Below are 12,933 nucleotides of genomic sequence, written 5' to 3' on the forward strand. Positions count from 1 at the left end.
AGGTTTATATCATGAATAAAGTTCTTTCTCTCAACAATGAACAAAGTATTTTCTTTTGTCTTCATTTCAGGATCTTATTAAAAGCTTCTGGAGAAAATGTGAAACTAATATGAGAGTTTATTTGAGGCACTTTTCCTCCTGAAACACAACAAAGTTCAGTGTTCATGTTTAGAGCAGAAGAACGTTTTTCAGTGAGTCTCTGAACTTTCAACTTTCTTCACTGTCAGAGAAATGAGCAGAGTTTTTATTATTTTTTGTGGACTTAGTGTCTTTTTTTTAAAACAGGCCTAAAAAAAATGGAAAAACTAATAAAATCAAAGTGTCTGTATATAACTGTTTAACTTACTTTGACACATATATTCAAATTTGTCAAGTTTTCCTGTAAACTTACCTACTGGCTGAGACGGCATTCGGCCATGAGGTGCAGTGTACAATTAAGACTTTTCTCCAACTGTGTTTCCTTCTGACCATAACAAATCCCTTTAGTACATTTGGAATTATTTCAACACGGGTTAAGAAATAAAATTGCTGATTTAGTCGCTGTTATTGTTATGAGTAGTGCCCTGAATATTTTCATTTATATTACTTAAAAAATGTCTGAGATGGAAACATGTTAGTAACAATATTATCAAAAACATTATTTCCTATGAAATGTAATTCATAGTGAACATGAATTAATGCACTAATCTTTCTTCACAGTTCTGCACCAAAACAGAATAATGGAACAATAACAAAAACCATCAGGGAAACTAATTTAGTTTTGTTCTGTTAACTTTGTTAAATAGTTGTGAATAGTGCAGAGAGCACACTGGCATCTGTGCAGGTGAGGACAACAGCACAGGCCACACCAAACCCCGTACTAATGACTGCACTAAAGTGACTAAAACCAGAGAATGGAATTGGCTCCATCTGCTGATCAAGACTGATGTGGTTGAAAGCTATTGAGAAAGCTTGAAAGTGGACATTTGGTTAAGATTATTTAATTAATTTTAACATTTATTCTAGTGCAGCACTGAGATGGACAAACTTATAGATGTCACTCATGTGAAATATACCAAACAAGCACATTTAACATGTAAAGTAACTGTGAAATAATGTAGACAAAAACAATATAAAAATCTGTTTAATAGTAAAAAAAAAAAAAAAATTAAAAAAAGTAAAACTGCCACTGCATGCTACCATGCTTTACTTTTGGCAACACAAGGCAAAGAAATCCATGTTCTTTACAGTATATTTGGTAGATTACCAAATGACATGAGTCTGAAAATTGTGACACCATCATAAGTTAACAGAAAACACAGACTAATGACACGATGCACTTGATGGTTAAACAGTTCAACTGATGTATTTTACAAAATACCAAATATATTAAAATATAAAAAAGGAGAAACAACTTCCAAGTAACTGACCAGAACAGTTTGGGGAGAGTAAACAGCAGCCACATCGGTGCATTGTTTGTGTTAAAAAAAAAAGTTGATATCAAGTACAAATTAAGTAACATATCAGTAGTAATTTTACATAATGTCAATAAGAATCAAAAACATTATCAATGCAAACTGCCACAAGCACTGAGATGTCATATAACCGCATTTCCCTTGATATGGAAAATGCAAAATAAACTTTCTTGCTAAGCACAAGAAAACATGTACTTCTGTAACATAATATAATAAAGAAGTTAAACAGTTCTCTTTAAAATGAACTTTTTCCTTTGACCTATGATGGAAGAAAAATAATCTCTGCACCCAGACACACGTCTGAGTGTTGCAGTCTAGCGGCATTTAGCTGCCTGTCTACCAACAGGAAGGCCTTCTTCTCTCTGCAGTCAGTTTCAGTCACACAAGTCAAAGTGCAGCAGCAGCAGCAGCAGCAGGTATGAGCGTCTCAGGTCTCTGAGGGTCTTTTTCCGCTGGCAGTAGATGGTCTGAAGAGCTCTCAGCCGTGTGATCGGCAAACACTTCAGCGGGGTCGTCCTCACTGGAGCCGGACTCAGGTAGAGCAGAGTATGTGGGAACGGCGTTGAACAAGACAAAACCCGCGGTGATGACGACAAACGAGATGATGTACAGAGCTGAAAACTGTTAATGAGACACAAGAGAAAGATGTTACTAACATTTTCAATCTGAGAAATTCTCTTCCTGTCCGAGGCTCCACTTTAACTAACAAATGGTGTTTAATGATGGACGTGTAAATGGTTGACTGTGTACATTTTAACTCCTATTTGGGATTTTCTGCAGTAATGTACCTGTCACAGTTGCAAATGCTGCACTCTAACTTGTATCTGGTTTTAATTTTCTGCTCTAAACACATCTGAAAGGACAATTATGCATTTTATTATTGATCATGTGATCCTTTTTTTCAGAAAAACTACTAATGGATTTTCCACAACAGCACCTTTAAAACTATCAATTACATCACTTCCTGCTGCTGAAAATGAAATGAAAATCATGGACGAGTCCTGCTGTTGTCAGACAAATACAGAGCAGGATAATTGCGCAATTCATTATGCAATTATCAAAATGTTTCAAGGCAGCAAAAAGGTTTGAAAGTCAATTAAACAGGTGGTGACGCCATGATGCTTTTTAATGACACTCACTGTGTAGTGGAAGAGGAAGATGCCACAGAAGAGGCTGAAGAGGTCGGCTGTGAGCAGAGAGAGGTTGACTGCGGTAGCGCTGGTCATCTTCACCACGACGGGCATGAAGCTGTACAGCGCGTACATACACAGGGCGTAGACCGCAAACAGCATGGCTGCACAACGCAATGAGGTGATATTTCAAATCAATGATGTTTGAAAGCGAGAATACTTCAGTAGCTGTGAATACGCTGCAATACTGTCATCAAATACTCGTTTGTTGATAATTTAACAAGACAGAAAGTTCACTTACAGATGCGGAAGTCCCACTTTATTGCCTGTACCGCACCAATTTCCAGCACAGTTCTGCAATGCCAAGCAACACTGAGTCAGGACGGTGAGGAAGACACTTGTTTTCACACGTACACGCACAGCTACAGCTGAGTCCGACTGCAGAAAGTGTTTTTATTTATCTATCAGCTTTTTAGTGCCAGTCCCTAGAGAGCAAAGAACGAGGTCTTCTTTTTAGTCTCATTAATTTGCTTTGACTATCGATAAACAAACATTTTATTGTAAGTTATCCGAGAGATACAAACATCTCCAGACTGTAATGCAGCTCAAAGATGTGTTGACACCTCAGAGTCTTATCACAGAGCAAACTATTTGTTTTTGAAAGGCAGTCTGGAAAATTTAAACTTGCAATAACTTATTTTTTTTGGCCACTTGGGGGCAGCAGAAACACCTTCACCTAACATGTTAGCAACATTAGCCAACATTAGCATTCAGTTTCTGTTCAAAAGATGAATTTAAGCTTAGATTCTCATTACAGTATGAAGCAGTCTTGTACTTTGAGCAGGTAATCTCTATAAAAAAGCTTTTTGTATTGTGAAAATGCATAAAACACTGAATTGTGCTTGATACAGTGATGTCAAAGGTATCTCGACAAGGTATGTTTGTTTTACTTTCCTTAGTCAATTACAGTATCAGAAGTATGAAAATTATGAAAGTTCAATCCAGAGAGAAGCTCTAAACCACATGCATGAATGTAGCTGATGCAACATTAACTGTATTTTGCAATTAATTAATTAATTTTAATTGCAAAAACATTTTCTTAAAATGCATCTGACATTTGTCGATAAAACTACTACATGAGCTGATCTCTTTATGTAATTCAGAGGAGTCTTCCTGTTTTTCCTGCTTTCTGAGTCTCTTGGAGACATGTGGCCGTGTTGGTCCATTTTTGTTTCTACTTGGGTAACCGAGTCACTGATACAACAAAATTATAGGGAAATAATCAAAAAAAGTAGAATATAGGGGGGAGTTTAATCAATAACTTACAGCTGTATGCCACTGATTAGTGTCCCAAAGAGGCCCATCATGCCTAAGAATTCGACTCGGCTCAAGTTCTTCACGGTGTACTCTTGGCACACGTTGGATACAGCGTAGAGGACAGCGCTGAGCAGGACCAACCCATCACCCAGCACGACATCACTGGCTGCAAACAGAGAAAGAGAGGAAATTAAAAATGTGCAATTATCAGTATTATTCATTTAAATAGCAATTTTCAAGCAAGAAGCACACTGTGATTTCAAAATGGAGAATAATCTTTAATAGCAGAAACACAGCAGCATAAAGCAACAAGAAATATTTAATATGGACAATCTGGTTTATTACTAATTGATTTGGCCGTTTCCATCAGTTATAATAACTTTCTACTGGTTTTATGGTCATTTTGTGCTACAATAACACACCTTTTTATATTTTCTTTAACTGTTTACTGCTCAACAGGTCACTTCTATTACCGATCGTGTTCGACATGAAGTTTCAGTACATTTATAGATGTTTATGATGGAAAAGTGCCCTTACTGGATCCCTGGTCTCTTCCAGCCAGGATGTCGGCTCCCACCATGGCCCCCACCCCCAACAAACACACCATCACGGCTACAAAGTGGATCATCCTGTAGCGAGTCTTCAGGAGGAACCAGGACAGCAGCATCAGCACTGGGATCACAAAGCAGTCCAGCAGCTGGAACACACAATAACAGATTGGTCTTGTTGATAAAGCGTGTAGAGAGAAGGAAAGACATCAGGTAAAACAGGTCAGGAAGATAAAAAAAATATAGAGGTGACATTTATATGTGGATATATAGATATTTTTTAGTTGGAACTTCATCTTTATCCGCCACTAAGTTTGCATCAAACATCTGGTCAGATTCAAACTCATGTTAACTTATTCTTTGATCAGATAGTTCCTGATTTACATCAAAATTGTGCCTCATAAGACTATTTTCTGGATTTTAAACATTTAATATTTGAGGACTTTGTGTTTTTTTTGTTTAATGAAAAAAAAAAAGGAGTAAAGTCACATGAGCATGGTGGCAGTTTTATTCACGCTTTTGGCTTTACTTTCAATATTAATCTAATGTTAATAATGTTAACATCTCTTAAAGTAAAGCTTTAGAATCAGTATCAAACCTTAAATGTCATATCTGCACTTGTATTAAAATGTTAAAGCAATAGCCAGACTGGCATATTTATGTTATATTATGACAAACAGACATTGGAAGTTGATAGTTTAGTTTTTTTTTGTGAACATCATGATATTGATTTCAACCATATACAGTATCAAACACTCCCATAACAAGGCCTCTGTGCTGAACAAGTCAAGGCATGTGTACCGAGTCCAGCAGGTCACTGTCCTGTTTATTTGACTGATTATTTAAGCAGCAGTTCAAAACTCCAGACCGCTGCTTTCTCTTACCTGTATACTTGTCAGGGTGGTAAACTGGTAGGCCTTCACAACTGCGTAGTTTGCCTCCACATCTGCCAGACCCATCACCAAGTATTTCCACCACTTGGTTTTTAAAATGTGTAGGATGTTTCTATCACCTGTAGAAACAGATAAGGCTCACGTCAGAGTGGGAACGGAGGAAATACATTTTATTTAATCCTTATCTGGGTCTATCAATGAGAAAAAAGTCAGATTTTTACATTAAAGCATTTAATGTCCCTTTCTATGAGAAAATTCCTGAATTGTGTGTGAAATATAAAGTTTTTTCCTAGTTACAATTTCAGAAACAGTTGCAGTGCTACAACAGCTGAATGGAGACAAAACAACATGTAGCCTGGGGGGGCAAACGCTGCCCAAAATTATAAGTTCATTGTTCCTCACTGTAGAGTTAATCTGTATTTGAATGTGTGTTCATTCTTCTGACTTCAAGACAGAACTCCTGGAGCAACTGATAACCCAGATATTTGCAAATTAAGTACAAAGAAACCTTTATTTTATCACAAAATTTGAAGTACATGTATCCTAAATGAACGGCAGTGTGACCTTTGCGGGTGCTGAGGATGGTCGTGTAGAAGAGCAGCAGCAGCACGTAGTTGAGGAAGCTCTGCAGCATGGGCGTCTCCACCCCGGCGTCGGCCAGGTACTGGCAGCTCACTGCCGTCCCACAGATCAGCAGAGACAGGATCTGGCCCATGGCGATGGTCTTCAGCAGACGCCTGGAGGGTCAGCGAGAGCATTATGTTCAACTGTTTAAGCTGATACACACATATATCCCCACCTGTTCGCTAAGGCACTCATGAAGGTGCTGCGAGGAAAGACGTAAGCTGAGCCTGAAGGCGACGTTTTCCATTTCTCAGTTCATCTACGTTCCGCTTGTGATCGTGAGCTCTGTGTGACTCCTTTTAGTCATCACACAGAGCTATTATTAAAATTACAGTCAACATTTCCTAACATGTACATCAATCACCATGTTAGGAACAAGATCTGATGCTTCCTGGAAACAAGAGCGAGAGATTAAAAACAAACAACACACACACATTTGAACGTGAACTTAACAGGAAGTTGAACTTCTTTGACTTGATGAAAAGCTTCTTTTCATAGAGGAGAGCTGCTGGTTTAGGTAGTACAGTACGGTTAGTATTTACATTATTTTGACTCTTGAAAGATAATTATTGTACAATGTACATGATATGTATTGCGCAGAACAGAACTAATGCAGTAAATGTAATATTAGAGCTGCAAATATTAGTCGTAGTTGTAAATACAGGGACAGTGGGCTGCAAATTAGCATCAGCTAGACGCCCGATATACTCATTACATTACATCTGTTGCATTGCTTATCTGTATCTAACAATCTGTTTTGTTCTTGTTAAATAAACAAATAAAATAAATTAAAAATTAATCTGCAGCTATTTTGACAAACAATTCATCATTTCAGTCATTTTTCATACAAAATATGCCAAATATTCTCTGGTTTTTAAGCAAATGTGAGGATTTGCTGCTTTTCTTTGTCATATATGACATTTAAATTGAATATGACAAAATAAGCAAATTGTAGACATCATAGTGGGCTCAGAGAAATTATAAATGGCATTTTTTCACTATGTTTGAACATTTTACAGACTATTAATACTACACTATTAATATACTATTTTCTCAATCAATGGTATTAACCGAGAAAAGATGCTTGAAAATCCGAGGAGGCCAGTTGCTTCTTAAATGCTGGAATCATCCCATCTGGCGCCAACAAACAAACCATCATTACATTTTAAAACAAGGTTTGGGGTGAAATTATCTCTGCTCAAAACTAACTTATCAGCGCTACCGTACATACAGTAACTGACAAATTAAAGATGCTAGGTAGACATTTACAGCTGGATCGGTGCTCACCATGTGAAGATATCCCTCAAGTTGTAACTGTGCAATCCGCAGTCAACCCTGCATTTCCCACACAGCCTCTCCTCCTCATGCCTCTCCATCTCTTTGAGCGTTAAACCTAAAAAGAAAGATAAAAACCATCAAAAAAGAATTAGAGTCTTTCACGCTCACTGTCTTCATCAGACTACCCAAGCAGCAAATCTCCACAGGAATGTGATTTGCCTCCTTGGACTCATGATTCTCACTCCAATTATAGTACAGGATACATTTAAGACAGGTGGTAGCTTTTCTCTTCTCTATACAGACAAAATATCACTAAAAAAAGACATAAACCCAACAACCTATTTTGCTTTTTATTCCTAGACTTTACACTTACAGCAAACCAACTGGCTCGGTCTTGTGGTGAATTCAACATTGGTTACAGCTAGAGATGGGACGATTAAAGATTTTAAATCACAGATCGCAATAAAAAAAAAAAACACTCACGTTAAGTTGATCATGGTGAATTTTCATTATTGGGATAATCGGGAATATCCTCACATGAGTGACTTGAAAAAGCCGTCTCACTCGTTAACGTACAGTCCTATGTGGACTTCCTGGTTTATTTTGAATTGCCACTAATTGTTCACTAAAAATCAATGTGTATCCCATCTATGATGTAATAAACATATTTTGATGGTTATCAGGATAATATTGTGAATTGCAATTATTTTAGCCAGGATAACCGTGACATGAAATTTCATCCTTCATGCTTAGCTACAGCACTCTTCACAACGCTGAAGTTAGCTTCTGAAACATAAATAATTTAGGAGCCGATTCTCCATTTTTCCACCACTTCCACTTATGAAAGAGTGTTAGACATCGTAGCAAAAGCATTAATACTGTTTAAACCCATTTTCAGATTTGTGAAACCTTTATTTTGCTTTTGAAAACAGAAAAAAGGGTGATTGTTTTCCCCCATCCCGACCACATTAGACCAAATCTGTTAAACTAATCCAGATTTGACAGCTCTAAGCGCAGTGGTTTTTGATCTGGAACTGGTCTAATATGGTCTGGATGGAGAAATATCAGTGAAATCTCCCTTTTTAAATGTCTCACAAATCTGAAACTGTGTTTTAATGAGTTTCTGGAGTTTCCTTGTTGATCGTATCCAGATTTGACAAGTCTAAGTATAGTGGTTTTGGATCTGGATGTGGAAAAAAAACAGTGAAATCGCCCTTTTTCGGTTTTCATAAGCAAAATAAAGGTTTCACAAATCTGAAAGTAGATTTAAACATTGTTTAGCTATGATGTCTAACAATTTTTCACAAGTGTAAGTGGTAAAAAAAACAAAAAAAAAACAAAAACAAAAACGGAGAATCAGCCGCTTTATTTTCACCCTCTCTCTAACTGGGAATTTCACTTAATTTTTACTTAAAAGTGAAGAGTGAAAGAGAGGCATTATTAGCACAATGTACTTAAATTTACTTAACTTGTGTTCAAGGTGGAGCTTTTGATTCTTATATAATGCTGGATAGTTTAATGAATAACAATGCATCATGTTTTATTTGTTATATTTTGTGAGTAAAATCTGAATCTACAACATTACCAGTAACATTTATCTAAATGGAGTGGTACAATGTTTGCCTCTGAAGTAGACGTATACAGCTGCATATTTTTAAGTGCCTTTTGTGCCTTTATTTCGGGGTGCAATGAGTTAAAATAGTAACATAACTCAATATTTTTCATATCTAAACATCATAGCAAAATCTATAGCTTTTAGTTGGAGGCCTGTTTTTGTTACCCTTAACTTTCCCCTTGACTTTTCCCTTAATCCTCAGCTAACTTCAGCGTTGCACCCTTCCCATATTGTAATGAAGCTAATTTGAAGAGCATTAGAGGCGCGGGCGCTTTTAAAGTGGATCAATTTCAGGAAATGTTTTGTTTTACTGTGATGAGCAACACTTGAGATATTATATATATACCCGAATTTAAAAGTAATCCATAATGATTCGTAATATGGTTTAAAATCGTGTTTAAGCAGGTATGAATGACTGGAAATGACCACAGAAACATTAAACTGTCATATTTTCAGTGCAGTTTGGAGTCATTCATCATAAGGGTTTCCCTCCACTACAAACGGCTGAATTATAAACCGTAACGTCAATAAAGGCTCTCTGCTAACAAATAAAAAAATATCTGTGTACATACGTCTTCTTCTTCAGTCATGACAGATGTGAAGATGAGGTGAGGATATTCTCCAGCTGCGATGAAGCCTCATGTCTGTCAGAATTATCACTTAACTGCCATCCACGCGGAGCCGCAGGTCAATCTAACTTCATGCTGTTACGTAGGACCGCCCTCTGCGTTCTGATTGGTTAAAAGAAAAGCTAAATGACGTCTGCACCGTGCAGTCAAACTTGGTCTGATGCTGATGAAAGTCAAAAAGGGATTTTACTCATCGATGCATAATAATGTGAACAGTGTTATTGTTTAAGAAAGTCCTAACATGCAGGATATAAGCTGTGGTTGAAATTAAGTACATTTACTCAAGTACTGTACTTAAGTACAATTTTAAGGTTCTTGTACTTTACTTGAGTATTTCCATGTGATGCTACTTTATACCACTACATTTCAGAGGGAAATATTGTACTTTCTACTCCACTACGTTTATTTGACAGCTGTAGTTACTTTTCAGATGAAGATTTGACACAATGGATAATATAACAAGCTTTTAAAATACAACACATTGTTAAAGATGAAACCAGTGGTTTCCAACCTTTTTGGCTTTTGACGTCTTACAAAAAGCAGTGTGTAGTCGGGGTCACATTTCACATGTCTATGAGTTGTTAACAGCTCCACCAAATAGTGATTTTTCCCTCTAAACTTCTCACATGGTTTCATTCAATAAATGTTCAAATGATCCAATATTTCACCAAAAATCAAAGATTAGAGAAAAAGTCCAAAAACTGAAAACAGTTTTGTGTATCAGAGCTTTGTTTTTTCTTCTTTCCTCTCCCATTAATCATCTCACGACCCCTCAGATTTATCTGCTGACCCTTTGGAGGGGCCCGACCCCTAGGTTGGGAACCACTGGACTAAACTAGCTAACTGTATATAAAGTAGTTGAAACTAGCTCCACCTCCAGCAGCTACAACAGTAACATGCTGCTCTAACACTGATGCTTCAGTATTAATAATCTAATGATGTCATATATAAAAATATATCAGTCAGAGGGACCAAACCACTACTTTTACTGCAATACTTTAACTACATCAAGCTCATAGTACTTATGTACTTTTACTGCAATACTTAACTACATCAAGCTCATAATACTTGTGTACTTTTATTTAAGTAGGATTTTTAATGCAGGACTTTTACTTGTAATGGAGTATTATTACATTTCTGTATAGGTACTTTTACTTAAGTAAAGGATCTGAATACTTCTTCCACAACTGGCTGCCTCTAGTCCACTATATTTTAGTGGGAAATAATGTACTTTTTAGTCCCCTGCAGTTATTTGACAACACAAGTTACTTTACAGAAACTTCCATACAAATCATATCATCATCTAAAATATGGTGCATTCCTATAGATGAAAATGCCTCTACATTTAATCAAGTAGATCAACTTTTCTAAGCCAAATTGCAACATTTAAATGTTACTTTCATATTAATGAATCAGTAATAATAATCCAATAATTAATAAACCTCTGAAAGGAACCATTCTTCATAATGAGTACATTTATTTTTCCTGTTTTAAGCATATTTTGCTGATACTTTTGTACTTTAACTCAAGTAAAATTGTGAATGCAGAACTTGTAATGTAGCTTGTAATTAAAGTATTTTTAAACTGCTACTTTTACAGTAATAAAAGATAGAAAAAAGTAATTCTCCCAAGTTATATAGGAGTATATGGGGCTTAATGATGAAAATGTATTTTGTTTAGATGAAACAACATCAAACAAATCACTGAACCTTCAATTAGCTTTTCATTTCTTCACCTCCATATTTCAACCTTTAGAACTGTGTCTTTGTCATCTTTGCCATGCACCTTTTTTACCAAAACCGCCCTTGTTATCCTCATATGACGGTTAACAATTATCCTGCTTGCGTGAGAAAGCATTTGACCAAGATTGTCTGACAGAGAAAGAATGATAACAAGCACCATACCGATAGTAAGAAACAGTACCCGTCCTTGAAGCTGTACAAATATTGTTTTCTTGCCTCCAGCTTCACTCCCCTACCTGTTTCTAACTCTCTCTAACATGTTACTCAACAGTGCTGAGATTTAAGGTAAAAGGATATTTTTAAAAGTTGTGATTGTACACTGGAAGCTACAAGATAACTGACTAGAACTGAGGGCCAAAGCTGAGGTCAGTGAGGTCTCATCTCTGATTTTTTTCTGGTAATTTTGGGGGTTTGGAGCTGAATAGAACAGAATAAAAAGAACAGAATATAAGTTTATTGTCCACCGGAGTGGAAAATGGTCTTTAGCGCAACAAAACATAAAAGCAGCTCAAGAATATGTAACATGTAGAGCGAATGTGGCAACAAAAAGCCACTTAAAAACACTAAGGTATAAAACACAATACACTTATAAGAACTGCAAATTAAAAACTCATAGTTTTGTAATATTTCTGAGACTGACATCACTAAAAAGCTGTTCAGTCCTCCAAGAGGCTGATGCTGTTACTGCTGTTTTCTTAAAAAAAATATGTATTTTCAGAGAAGCTAAGTCCAAAACTGTAGGAAGACAGTTAGAACATCAACAGTTTCCCATTGAAGGTCCCCTCCAGATATGTTTTAGCTACTGGACACGAGATGCCTCTGACTCCACTGTAAAGTCCGTTCTCAGTGTTTGTGCACTGGAAGGCTTCAAGTTTCCAAATCATACTTGTTTACGTTGTTTATTGGCCCTCGTTTGCCTCCAAACTAGTTGTGATGCTCATGGGTCCACCGTTTAAACTCAAACTTTCCTCCTTCAGCAGATGAAGGTGAAAACAGCCTTCTGTAGGAACAATAAGGAAAACACATTGTTTACTGGAGGGGGACTCTAAGTAACAGACCCTGTTGTGAAATACTGATTGGCACAAATATTATTCTATATATTTTATATAATATTAATCTCTAAATTATTACTTTTGCACAAAGTCTGAAGAGCTTGTGTTTAGGCCAAATACTCAGCTTTAGCAAAATAGACTATTTTATTTTTATTTTATTTTATGTGCTTATTCTGGGATTTTGTTGAATATATTTAAATATGACTACTTTTTCACCAATAAGAAGGCTTTGAAACATTTTTGAGAAATAAACCTTAATAGTAACCTTTGTGTCTGGTCAGTTTTTTTGCAGGAATGGGGGGACATGTGTTGGAGGTACTTTAATCCATAACCAAAGTGGAGGAGGTCACGCTGTTGATAATAATACAGTAATAAACATATAGTAGATTTAGTTGTAGTTGGGGTAGCAGAGGTTGTATTACTGTTAGCACAGAGAGCAGTACTGTAGTTGTAACAACAGCAGTACATGTCAAACTGTGGCAGCAGCAGTCTATCTGTGGTAGAAGGTAGCAGTGATGATAGTAGTACTGATAGTTGTAGTAGAGGGTAGTCATACAGTAACAGTAATTAAGGCTGCAACTAATGTTTTTCACTATTAATTATTCTGCAGATCATTTTCTCGATTGATTAAGTCATTGTTTAAGCTATAAA

General features: G+C 36.4%; 1 protein-coding gene across 2 annotated transcripts; it reads right to left on the minus strand.

The window, feature by feature from the left end:
* Window positions 1-1,319: 1,319 nt before the first annotated feature.
* Window positions 1,320-9,568, minus strand: slc35f2 (solute carrier family 35 member F2). Of its 2 annotated transcripts, none has more exons than XM_042430111.1 (9): window positions 9,432-9,568; window positions 7,254-7,359; window positions 5,907-6,079; window positions 5,334-5,461; window positions 4,439-4,598; window positions 3,911-4,067; window positions 2,886-2,938; window positions 2,594-2,748; window positions 1,320-2,075 (listed from the first exon to the last, which is right to left on the minus strand). In XM_042430111.1, the coding sequence occupies exons 2-9, from the start codon at window positions 7,340-7,342 to the stop codon at window positions 1,842-1,844; spliced, it is 1,149 nt and encodes a 382-aa protein (XP_042286045.1). In that variant the 5' UTR covers window positions 7,343-7,359; window positions 9,432-9,568; the 3' UTR covers window positions 1,320-1,841. The 2 variants fall into 2 exon arrangements, with proteins under 2 accessions (XP_042286045.1, XP_042286046.1); XM_042430112.1 differs by lacking the exon at window positions 1,320-2,075 and adding an exon at window positions 2,139-2,307.
* Window positions 9,569-12,933: the final 3,365 nt, after the last annotated feature.

Source organism: Thunnus maccoyii, chromosome 13, assembly GCF_910596095.1.
Source record: "Thunnus maccoyii chromosome 13, fThuMac1.1, whole genome shotgun sequence".
NCBI classification, from domain to species: domain Eukaryota; kingdom Metazoa; phylum Chordata; class Actinopteri; order Scombriformes; family Scombridae; genus Thunnus; species Thunnus maccoyii.

Excerpts from the sequence above, each read along its gene's own strand:
- slc35f2 (XM_042430111.1), bottom strand. The coding sequence starts at position 7,342 with ATGGAGAGGCATGAGGAGGAGAGGCTGTGTGGGAAATGCAGGGTTGAC. Across the intron at positions 6,080-7,253 it reads TTGAGGGATATCTTCACATG|GCGTCTGCTGAAGACCATCG; the intron begins GTGAGCACCGAT and ends CTGACCCTCCAG. Across the intron at positions 5,462-5,906 it reads CATCCTCAGCACCCGCAAAG|GTGATAGAAACATCCTACAC; the intron begins GTCACACTGCCG and ends CTGTTTCTACAG.